General features: G+C 39.2%; 1 protein-coding gene across 1 annotated transcript in view; it reads left to right on the forward strand.

Moving 5' to 3' along the window:
- Nucleotides 1-13028, forward strand: part of ATP13A5 (ATPase type 13A5) — a 108319-nt gene that overhangs the window by 56640 nt on the left and 38651 nt on the right. The window contains exons 17-21 of the mRNA XM_012640340.1: nt 1117-1234; nt 6682-6806; nt 7615-7775; nt 9907-10032; nt 11291-11370. Of these exons, the coding sequence (XP_012495794.1) occupies nt 1117-1234; nt 6682-6806; nt 7615-7775; nt 9907-10032; nt 11291-11370 (610 nt within the window). The remainder of the gene's footprint in view (nt 1-1116; nt 1235-6681; nt 6807-7614; nt 7776-9906; nt 10033-11290; nt 11371-13028) is intronic.

Consider the following 13028-nt stretch of genomic DNA (forward strand, 5'->3'; position numbering starts at 1 on the left):
AAAGATTTAACATGACCAGGGTCAGAGAGCTAGTTGGGAGCAGAGTGGAGACTGGAACTTGGATTGCCACCTAAGCCGCTACACTTCCCATTGTGCTGTGCTTCCTTCCAGTACCTTTCTAGGCACATTATAAGCCATAAAGGTTTTATAATATATAAACATAATTATGATTACCATGCCAAAATATATAAAATATACAAACATTGTCATCTATCCCCTAAAGCAGGGGTTGGCAAACTTTTCTGTAAAGAGCCAGATAGTACTCATTTCAGGCTTCTGCCTGCCACACAGTGTCTGTTAACTACTCAACCCTGCCATTGATGCCCCAAAGCAGCCATGGATAATGAACAAATAAATGGGCATGACTCTGTGCTAATAAAACTTTATTTACAAAAACAAGCAGTGGGCCATATTTGGCCTGTGCACCATAGTTTGTCAACCACTGATCTAGAAAGCCAGCTGTTTCTTTCATTTTTCCAAGTGCATATAGTCCTCAGGTCTGTCCTTACTGAACCCAGTCAGTGTATCTGGAGCTCAGTTTGTGTTAGTCAGCTTAGGCTATTATAGCAAAATATCATAAACTGTGTGGCTTAAATGACTGAAGTTTATTCCTCGCAGATCTAGAGGCTAGAAAGTCCAAGACCAAGGTGCTGGCCAATTCCATTCCTGGTGAGGGCTTTCTGGTTTGCAGATGGCCACCTTCTTGCTGTGTCCTCACACGGTAGAAAGAAAGATCATCTCTTATGCCCTCTTAGGGCTTTAATCCTATTCACGGGGGCTCCACCCTCATGACCTAATCATCTCCCCCAAATGTCTCACATCCAAATACTACCACGTGAAGAATTAGTCTTCAACATGTGAATTTTGGGAGGATACGCTCAGTCTGTAGCACAGTTGCTGACCAGCATATCTTTGGCATTCTTTTCCATAAAAGTAATAGGAGCACATTGATGAAGTTGTCTGTGCCTTTTGACTGAACCTGCAAGTTTTCTATTGAGGCACTTTTATGGAGTGAAAGGTAGGACAAGGTACCGGGACTGTATCCTGGAGTCTTGTTTAGGAGCTGGCCAGTCTTCAACATGACCATACACTCACCTCTTCCCTCTTTCCTGACAGTGCCCAGGAATTTCCCACAGGAGATGAGGAATTACACAGTGCAAGGCTTCCGTGTCATTGCCTTTGCCCATAAAGCCTTGAAAATGGGGAGGCTGTTAGAAGTAAAGTACTTGGCCAGGTAAGAAACCCAAAAGTCAGCCCTAGGGCAGACTCTGCATACATGAAGTGAATAAGCCCTGGAGATGGGCAGATGAACATCTCAAATCATCAGGAAGACTCTTGGAGATTGAGAATCAATCTCATCCAGTCCACTGATTTGGAGATGGGCAATTGTAGGTGAGACTGGCTAGGACTTGCTCAGGTCACAATGCTGGCTGGTGGCAGAAAAAGGATGACAGTTGAGATCTTGTGACTCGCAGATACTGGTGTGTTATCTCTGCCGTGCATTGTATCATGCACTGTCCCAGCTCTCATCCCACCAGAATCAACTGACTCTCCTTCAACCTCCGAGCATTATATGACTGACTAACTTGGGTGTCTCACATGTAGAGGAATTGAGAGAAGGAGACAGCTGGTGCTTGGAAAAGTTTTCAGAATCCTTTAGACATGGGTTTTTTCAGGGCTCAGTACAAATTGAGTATAAATTGAATTCCTTGTAAGAAATAAAATGCAATATTCTTAATTACATTAAGAGGGGATAAATGATCCTCATTAGAGGGTAATCTACAAATTATTTTTTATTTTGATATTCTTCAGTTTTTAAAGGTAATTTTAAAATTATTAAAAAGGGTACAAAATACTGTGGAAAACTGAATAACAGATAATCTATATATTATTCATAATTGATTTGTGTTGCTGATAGAAAGATCCTCATTTATATACAGTTAGCTCCTTCATGTAAGATACTGATATCCTTGGTTTAACATTATTATTTACAATGTAAGTCTATCGACTCCAAGGTATTAGTAATTACTGCCCCATCCTTACTCTGTGCCTATTTCTCCATCTGTAAAATGTAGAATTGGCTGATCTCTAAGGAACCTTTCAGCCATGACATTTTAATCTTCAAAACAGAATCACAAAGCTTGGTTTGAAATATATGAATGGCATTCTCATATTTAACATTCCAGGTGTTAGCTATTCTTGAACAAGTATTAAGCCCAGAACACACAGGATATTGTAATTTTTCAAACACAAATTTGAATAATGAATGTTAAGGTCATGTGTGAAGGAAAGATTTATGTAGCTAGTGATGAAGAGTAGCATCCCTCACCCAGATGTGACATACAAATGCAGCTGTGTTGTTCTCATTTAAGAGCCACTAGTGAGATAAAGATTATTACAAATATAACAGAATAAGAAAACAAGGATAAAATGTGCTAGATTTCCAACCATCCCAGGTTTTCTCAGAGAATATCAGGTAATGCTTTTGACAATTCAGTTACTATTTTCAAAGAGGGTAAAGAGATAGGGTTCTGATTTTTCATAGAATCAAATCAAATTATATTTAGCAAAGTTTTCCAATTGGGAAAATTTAAAACTTTTAAAAATTTGGAGTCATAAAGGGGAAGTAGAGAAGAGTTTCTTGACCTAGAAAAGATCACCCCAAACTAAAACACAGAACACATACCCACCAACACTGTATAAGTGTTCCCTTTTCACATTGTTTGCATCATCATCTATTGTTTAATGTAAACTAGTATAAATTCTATATAAAACTATATGGAGATTCTTCAAAGAACTTTTAAGTAAACCTACCATTGGATCCAGCAATCTCACTATTGGGGATCTATCCAAAAGAAAAGAAGTCATTTTATCAAAAAGACACATGCACTCACATGTTTATTGCAGCACAATTTACATTTGCAAAGATATGGAATCAACCTAGGTGCCCAGCAACAGATGAATGGGTAAAGAAAATAAACACACACACACACACACACACACACACACACACACACACCATGGAATATTACTCAACCATAAAAAATGAAAAAATGTCTTTTGCAGCAACTTGGATGGAGCTGGAGGCTATTATCCTAAGTAAAGTACCTGAGGAATGAAAAAACAAATACCACATGTACTCACATATAAGTGGGAGCTAAACAATGGATATACATGTCGTACAGAGTGGTACAACGGACTTTGGAGACTCAGAAGGGCGAAGAGTGGGATGGAGTGAGGGATCAAAAATTACCTATCAGGTATAGAATATACTATTCAGGTGACTGGTACACTAAAAGCCTTGACTTCAGCATTATAAAATTTATTCATACAACAAAAACCCACTAGTATCCCCTAAATCTATTGAAATAAAAAAAGGATATTAAAAAACCAGAAGACATACTTCATCAAGATTCACCCCTTCACTAGTTTTGTAAATTTCTACTGAACTTTACTGTGTATTAGATACTCAAGGAACTTAGGATTCATTCAAAAGTAAATAAAATAAAATTTTTGTCCTCATGAATCTTATGTCATAATTAGGGGAAATATATAAGAAAATAAATTTATAAAATATTATCTTACTAATGGTTATCAAATGCTCTAAGGGGGAAATATAAAGCAGGTTAAAGAATTTTCAAAAACGACAGAGAACCCCATTTTGCATGGGGTGATCAGAGAAGTCCTCTAAGGAGTGACATTTGAGAAAAGATCTGAGTAAAATAAGAGAGCAAGGCATGGCTATCCAGGGGAAGAGCATTGCAGGGGATAGGGGCAGTCGGTACAAAGCCCTGACACAGGCTTTCCTGGGAATGTTGTACAAACAAGAGGCCAAAATGCCTGAAGCAGTAAATGAGAAAAAAAGTCATAAGTAAAATAGCAACAAAAAACATTTGTCTATTTTTGCTTTCGTTGCCTGTGCTTTTGGTGTCGTATCCAACAAATCATTGCCAAGATTAATATCAAGAAGCTTTTCACCTATGTTTTCCTCTAGGAGTTTCATAGTTTCAGGTCATATGTTTAAGTGTTTAATTTACTTTGATTTTATTTTTGTGTATGGGGCATAAGAGTTCAATTTCTTTTTTTTTTTTTTGTATGTGGATATTAAACTAAAAAGATTCTGCACAGCAAATAAAACAATCAACAGAGTAAAGCAGCAACTTATAAAATGTGAGAAAATACTTTCAAACCATGTATCTGACAAGGAATTAATATCTGAAATGTATAAGGAACACAACTCAACAGCAAATAAATAAATAAATAGCCCAATAATAATGAGCAAAGGACCTGAACAGACATTTCTCCAAAGAAGACGTGCAAATGAACAACAGATATATGAAAAGGTGCTCAACTTCACTAATCGTCAGGGAAATGCAAATCAAAACCACAATGAGATCACCTCACACCTATTAGGATAGTTATTCTAAAAAAACACAAAAGAAAATGAGTGTTGATGAGGATATAGAGAAACTGGAACCCTCGTACACCATTGGTAGGAATGTAAAATGGTACAACTACTATGGAAAACAGTGTGGAGTTGCTTTTAAAAATTAAAAATGGAATGACCATATGATCTAGTAATCCCACAATCCTACTTCAGGGTATTTATCCAAAAAAATTGAAATCAGGATCTCAAAGAGTTTTCTGCACTCCCCTGTTCATGCAGCACTATTCACAATGGCCAAGATATGGGAACAACCTGAATGTTCATCCATGGATGAATGGATAAAGAAAATGTGGTATATACAAAGAGTGGAATATTATTCAGCCTTTAAAAAGAAGGAAATCCTATCCTATGAAACAATATGGATGAACCTGGAGGACATTATACTAAGTGGAAATAAGCCAGTCACAGAAGAACAAATACTGTATGATTCCCCTTATATGAAACGTCTAAAATAGTCAAACTCATAGAAGTAGAGAATAGAATGGTGGTTACCAAGGGCTAGGGAGAGGGGGAAACAGGAAGTTGTTGTTTAATGGATACAAACTTTCAGTTATGCAATACAAACAAGGTCTAGAGAAGTGTTCGTACCCCCCCCACACACACACAAAACAAAACAAGAAAACAGGAGCAGGAAGAAACTTTTGGAGGTGATGGATATATTTATTACCTTGATTATGGTGATGGTTTCACATGTTTGTGTATATTGTACAAATCCATCAAATTATATACATTAATATATACAGTTTTTGTATAACAATTACACTTCAATAAAGCTGTTAAAAATAAAATAAAATGTTTTATGAAACTAACAAGAAAACTAGAATAAATTGGTGAGAAGATTTTTGGATCTTCCTTTTGGTTTTAGTTAATGAGAAAATATTAATACAATTTATAATAGAAAGTAATGAAGTTAAATGATGTGAAAAGCCTTTAATGAATTCCATATTAAGATACATTTTATTTTGTAATATGGTTTGAGATCACTAAGGCAGGATTCACATCTGATTATCTGTATATTTACCAAGTGCCTAATACAAGAGCTAAAACAAAGTAGTTATTTAGTAAATGAGCTTTTGAACAAATGATGGAGCCATTTGTACTCTATTCCAGAGAGCAGTTACTTCATTGTGTTTCCATCCAAGTTTCAATTACATTTCTCATAAAGAACTCCAATTCTGATCTTTCTTTTAAACGAGGCTTACTGACCGCATGTTTACTTCCTCTCCCTTCCCAATCCCACTAATATGTTAGTAAAGAAACAATATCAAAGGAAACTATGGAAGTGATAGGTGCAGATCAGAGACTTTGACACAGTTCTGTTAGATGTAGACTTGGTGGAGGAGCGGTAGCTGAATTAGCAAGACAGAAGAAGCCATAACCTACACCTTAGCTAGAGAGAGAAGTGGCAATAGGAAAACTGATTTTCTCTGTAGAGCCCCAGAGAGGCTGAGACTCAGATATGTCATGTACTATGGAAGGTGGAGGTGAGACTCCATGCTGAACACAGGAGGATTAACTGACAGTATGCAGAGAAGTTGGATCCTTAGATCTGTCCTCCCCCTTTCTCTCCCTGTATTCTTAACCCCACTCTGCACAGAAAAATGAACAATGAAAGATCGAGAAACAGCTCTTGGCTCAAAAATTACTTTTTAAAAGCCACCCAGAGGAGAGTTCCTATATAACTAATGTAACCCAGTTAGACTCCAAGCCTCCAACTTCAAATTCTGAAAACTCTTCAGAGCCTTGGCTAACTGACACCATATATTTAAAGGAGGTGACAGATGGAGGCTAGGAGGAATGACCCCGTATTCAACTGTTACTACAATATCTTGTATGTGGGATGTACTTGATAAATATCAAACAAACTGGAATTATTGCAAGGTCAAAAAAAGAGAGAGAAAGCTCTTGGAAATTAAAAAATATATATGATTAACATAATATTTAAAAACCAACAAAAGAGTTGGAAGATAAGCATATTATTTTTGTAAAAAAAATGGAGTTGAAAACTGGAAAAAGCAGCTAAAAGATTTAGAAGTGGTTGCCTCTGGGAAGGAGAAGGGTGAGGTGATGGGGAGACATAGACTATTGGTTTTCATGATAAGCTCTCAGGTTCTTTTTGATGTTTTAAACATGTGCCTGTATTATACTAAAACTCAGACTTTTAAAAAGAAGAAATCCAACTGTTGAGACTACATAGATAGGATTTAATATTGATTTTTCTCCTGAATCCAAAGAGAGAAAGTGGAATCAGAGCTCACATTTCTGGGACTTCTCATAATGGAGAATCGCCTGAAAAAGGAAACCAAACCGGTCTTGAAGGAACTAAGTGAGGCCCGCATCAGGACTGTGATGATTACAGGTACGTGTTTGTTTCTAAAGGCTTGAAAAGTTCATTGTATCCCAGGCGTCAGAGAAAGACATGTGAGTTGAGTGAATTCACGTGACTGAGGCAGAAAGGAAAATGTTCTGCTGTTGAGTTTCTTAGCTTGTGGTCTATTTGCTCGAGATAGGTGTAGTTTCCCCAGCAGGACTAGGAGATTTGGAGGCAGGGACCGTATCTCCTTCTCTTTGTCTAAGGCCTACTTCTCCTACCCAGAATCTGCGCAGTGCTAACAGGCTCACAGTAAATGTTTCAACACAAGAATGGCTATGCTCTCATCAGGAATCCCAATGGGACCTCTGTGTAGAGGATGTGAGGCTCTGGTTGACAGTCCTCCAGACAGTAGGACCAAGCTGGTGTATGACCATCAAACCCAAGCATGGCCTGGCCCTAAGTGTTCCCTCCTTCGCTTAACGGGAATCCAGATCCCAAGAATGGTTTTATGCTATCAGATTGGGATCATATTGTGTTCACCACTAAGAGCTGTCTGTCTCCTGAGCATTAGTCATAAGTGCTTAAACATTTCTTTATTCATTCACAAGTGTTCTGGAAATATGAAGTGGACAGGCCACGATGCTAACTATTATGGGAGGGAGATGGAAACATAGTGCTTGCCCACTGGGCACAGACAGTCTTGGGCAGAGGGGAAAATAAATCGTTATCAAATAAGGCAGAAAGCACTAACTGCTCCCAAAGAGCGCCAAGCAAAGCGGAAGAGGGAGAGTTCAATTCTGGCTGCTGAGAAGAGGTTTGTACATAAAGCAAGTAAAGTTTCTTTGTCTTCTAGGCGACAACCTTCAAACAGCCATTACTGTTGCAAAGAATTCCGAAATGATTCCTCAAGGCAGCCAAGTGATCATTGTTGAAGCCAATGAACCAGAAGAATTTGCTCCTGCCTCTGTGACCTGGCAGCTGGTAGAGAACCAAGACACTGGACCTGGGAGGAATGTGAGCAAATGTTCCAAGGCCCCTCCATGGGCCTGGGTTCATGAAATACAGTCCTGGCACTGCACAGCCTTCTCTTGGCTCTCGAAGTCATCAGAGTAATAATTCCTCACGTCTGTTGGGAATGAAACACAGAGATTCGTAGTTCGAAAAGCATTTCCACTATGCTTTGCTTCTCAGCCCTGGCTGCATATTAAAATCACCTGGGAGCGTTTTAAGCTTCCCACTGCAGGCTGTACCAATTAAATCAGAACCCCTGGAGTGGGAGCAGGCATCAGCCACTTTTCCCAGTGATTCCAATGTGCATTCATAGCTGAGAACTACTGATTTATATCCATACTTTCCATTTGATCTTTACAATAATCCTATGCAGTTGGGCAAACTATTAATTTTGCAGATGAGAAAACTGAGGCTCGGAGAAGTAAGCTTGCTGAATACAAAAGCTGGTAAGTTGCGAGCAGGAAACCAGGCTCAGGTCTGTTCAATTCCATACAAATCCATGGGCATTTAGATTGTACTATGCCTGTGACATCTAGTTAGCAGGTGTTGGGCTTCCCTCGACAGCAAGCTTCCTGTGCACTTGTGACAGAATAGCTCTTTCATATGATGAGAATGGGCTATAGCCTCATATTCCATTACTAAAGGTAGCACCTATCCTTTTGTGTGAACTCAAAGAGATGGCCCTCCAGGTGATGAAATTACAAAAATGCTCCTTTCTTCCAGGCTGACCAGCCTTTCAGGATGTAAAGTATTGAGTGAGTCTTTGTGCAGTCAGAAGTCTTTGTGAAGTACACAAATGGTATCAGTATACAAAGTGGCCCTGCTCCTGCCCTGGGAAGAAGTGGGTTTACTTGGCTCAAACTCCAATTGCAGGTGCTATCTGTGAAAGATGAGAGCTCTTTCTATGCTTCCAGCTTATTTCCTTGTGAACCCACTTGCTTTTGCTTTGATGTATGCTACCTGAATTTCACTGTATGAGGGATTCAGGTCCTTCACTAATTTTAACACACAGTCCACTCACACTAGTCACTTGTGAGTTTAATACCTTTACTGAAATTTTGGTCATCACTAGAAGACCCTGCATCACAGTCTCAGGCCTTCCTCCTCCTCTCTGGCTCCCCCAACCGTGCTTTTCTCCCCACCTCCCTAGTGCAAGCCAAAGGAATTCCCGCTCTTGTCTCATGTGTGATACTTTAGAACATGTCTTTTGTTGGGTGTTTTGTAATTGGGAGTGGATGGGGGGGATCATCTTGCCTCCCAATTCAGCATAGCAAAATTTTTTCTTCCAAATACAATGCTTTTCCTGAAATGAATCCCTCTAATAAATAAATTTTTCTCACCTCCTATACTATTTGAATTCAGAGTCCTACACAAATGTAAGGCTCTCTGAGAAATGTTGTATAAAAACCATTACCAACTACTGACATAATGAATACACAGGCATTAATCATATACCAAGCCAGAGGGATACCTTGACAGGTGAAATACAGGGGGGAAAAGGTTTTGGAAAAGGAGTAGTGCTTGGTGCAATGGAGTGTAGGGTGTGGAAAAGCTTCTGGGCATCTGAGAGAAGGAGTTACCTGTTGAAGTAGAGTCACAACAGAGGTCAGAGATCAGGTGCTAAAGGGAGTTAGGCACTGAAGAAAGAGTCTGACTACTTTACAGTGGAGAATTTGGGGATGTGATTTTTGAACAAATTATGGTAAGAGATCTTAGAAAATATAAAGTTGCATGAGGAGAAGGAAGCAGAGGGAAGAATGCTCCTGTCCTTTCTTCTACTCACTAACTGGGACCTTGTAGATTGCTTCAGCAGACTGACATCACATATACTATCTCCCAGGACAGGATCCAGAGTACTACGTTGTCAAAGTACCATACGTTTATATAATTGGGCGGGGGGGGGGGAGGCGCATTTTGAGTGTTTTCTTCCTGTGAGTTAAAGTTCCATGGGCAAATTACACATTAGGTTTTCGTTGACCCTTACACTGTTACGCAACATGAATACACTTGCTTCCATAAAACAGAAGAAAGCAAAGATATTCCTTAAGAGCCAATGTAGAAATATATTTCCAAACGAGGTCTCAAAAAAGAGAAAAAAAAAGCCAATGTAAAAATAATGCCTTTTTGATTTTAGGAAACCTACATTAACATGGGAAACAGCTCAGTACCTGATGGGAGAAGAGGGAGCTGTCACCATTTTGCAATGAGCGGGAAATCATACCAAGTCATATTTCAGCATTTCAACAATTTGCTTCCAAAAGTGAGTACTGGAGAAATGAAGTGATTTATTTTGCTCCTGAAATTAGTGAGGCAAATAGGGGAAAGAGAGTAATGAAAGTGATGATCACTAAGGTTGTCTCAGAGTTAGAGAGTAAACACCCTCAAAGGGGCGCCGCTCCCGCAGAAGTACCCCAGCCCTTCCCACACCTGCCTAGTCCCGTGCATACACACAGCCTTGCTTTCAGAGCTTGAGTTCTGGTACCTCCTCTCGCCCCTGTGGCCAGTGCAATCTCAGCCTTCCTCCTTCATTTCCCCCCACCCCCAACCCGGAGAACCTCCAGATAGTTCCAAACGTGCTGCCTGTTTTGTGAGTCAGCCTCTCTCTGAAAGCTACCAACTCATGTCAGGCTAAGGTCTAGTCCCCTTCCTGTCTGGATTCTTAAATTACAGCAAGAGGAGATACAGGCCCCATCGTTTATTTTCAAAATCATTTGTTATCTTGTCCTCTGTGTGTCCTATTTTAAAAATAGTGCTGTGCAGGGTTGTGTTGTCAATGTGGAGGAGATTAATGGAGCACAAGCTGAGGGCAGCAACCATCTGTTAGCAGTGTCTTAAACATTTTGTCATTTTACCAGTCAAGGACCACAGATTCTCGACCCCAAAGGCTTCTAGAAAGCTTTTAGTTCAGTTTCTCATTGTAGAGATGGGAAAGCTGAGACTCAGAGAGGTTAAATCATGTCTAAGGTTTGCACAGCTAGTTGGGGCACAGCTGAGAATGGAACCTTGTTTTTCATCTCCCAGTCCATTGCTCTTGCCTCTGCCTGTGCTGCAAATATAGAGACTATTTAATAGAAAGAACTGTTATTTCCTTAAGCATTGTCAATCCATATGCTCTGCTGCTTCTTAGTTACTGTATTACTATTAATTAGAGGTCCCCTCCATCTTGGAAAAATGGTCTGGACAAAAGTAATAGTTATGATGGTGGACTTAACGTGAAAGTTCAATATTAAAGCATTGAATCTCCTTATTTCCTTTCCTGATATTTGGTCTAATGACATACCACCCAATTCTATATTAAATCAGTAACCAGGAATGATTTTTCAATGAATTTGAAAATAAACAATGGAGCCTGTATTTCCTCTTGCCATAATTTAAGAAAACAGACAGGAAGGAAACTAGACCTTAGCCTGACATGAGTTGGTAGGTTTCAGAGAAAGGCTGACTTACAAAACAGCCAGCTTTTATTTCACAAGCTTTCCTCTTCCTAATCTTATTGCAATGGTTGTTTTACTCTTTAGATTCTGGTGAATGGAACCATTTTTGCAAGAATGTCTCCTGGGCAGAAATCAAGCCTTGTTGAAGAATTTCAGAAATTAAAGTAGGTGTTATTGCATGAAATAGAGGACCATATTTGTTACCTATCGCTGCATAATAAATTACCCAACACCTTAGTGGCTTAGAATAACACCATTTACTATTTTACCTTTCTGTGAGTCAGAAATCCAGTTGTGACTTAGCTGAGTCTTCTGGCTCAAGGTCTTTCACAAAGACATAATCAGGTGTTGTCCAGGACCGTAGTCATCTCAGTACTTGAGTGGGGAAAGGATCTGCCACCAGCCTCACTCATATGTTGTTGTATGGATTCAGTACCTTGTGAGCTGTTGGACTAAGAGCCTCAGTTTTTCATGGGCTGGTGGACAATAGGCACCCTCAGTCCCTTGTGACATGGGCCATTTCATAGGGAAGCTCACAATGTGGCAGTTGGCTTACGTATGAATGAGCAAGCAAGAAGAACCAGAGAGAGAAAGAGAGAGAGAGAGAGAGAGAGAGAGAGAGAGAAAGATGGATGTCATTGTTTTTTATATCCTAATCTCAAAACTGATACCCCATCACTTTTGCTGTATTCTCTTCATTAGGAGCTAGGTCCAACCCACACTCAAGGGAGTGGATTATACAAGGGTATGAATAACAGGAGGTGGGGATCACTGGGGGCCATTTAGAAACTGCCTACACCAAAAAGCATTGGTTTTGTGATGCATAAAGCATTGTCTTTGAGAAAGATCTCCTGCTTGGATATAGAAAAAATAAATAATGGGATGGGTTATATATCTTAGAATCAGAAAAATGGGGAAATGTGTGAGTTATCACCTGGAATTATTACAGGTTGATCCATAAGAATAGGGGTCCCCAACCTATGGTGAGTTGTATAATTATTTCATTATATATTACAAGGTAATGATAATAGAAATAAAGTGCACAATAAATGTAATGCGCTTGAATCATCCCCAAACCACCCTCCCCCACCTTTCCCGGTCCATGGAAAAATTGTCTTCCATGAGCATTCTCATGTTCAAAAAGGTTGGGGACCGCTGCATTAGAAGATATGTCGCTAATTTTTGGTCCTCTTAGCAAGAGGTGGGATGGCATTTTGACTGTATCTGACCCTGGCAAGGATTAGCTATAGAAGCCAAAGTAAAGGGAAAGTCTTTTCCTACCTTCTTCAAAAATACAGATGACCAAGTCACATTGGAGTGAAATGGTTCTTCTTGAGACCAGATCTACCTACTATTTGCTGGGAATGTTACAGTTTTGAGCCGCAGATTCCAGAAAGTGGAAAGAAACATAGAGCAGAGAAATTTTAGATTATTGCTGATGGGTAATAGGTGAAATCAGGAAATTTCCTTTCATTTTATTTTGTTTTTTGTTATTCAAGCATTCATAGGGAAGTCTCAAAAACTACCTATTAATTCCCATAATGCTGGAGGCTGGGTAACTAACCACCATCTAAAATGGCTATTTCATTCACATGATCATTATATAACATTGGCTGAAGAAAATAATTTTACCTTTTTCAAATGCCTGAGAATTTTTACCAACTAAAATGCCTCATTTTGAAAAACTATATTTCACTAAGGAAAAATCAATTCAGGAAGAAACACGCTGTCTCAGAATGAACTGTCTTCTCTCAATTTCCCAATCTTTCTCTTCATGTTTTTGTCATCAACAATATGAGTAAGGTCCAAATTCTGTTTCTGA

This window comes from Propithecus coquereli, unplaced genomic scaffold, assembly GCF_000956105.1.
Source record: "Propithecus coquereli isolate 6110/MARCELLA unplaced genomic scaffold, Pcoq_1.0 Scaffold10, whole genome shotgun sequence".
In the NCBI taxonomy this organism is placed as follows: domain Eukaryota; kingdom Metazoa; phylum Chordata; class Mammalia; order Primates; family Indriidae; genus Propithecus; species Propithecus coquereli.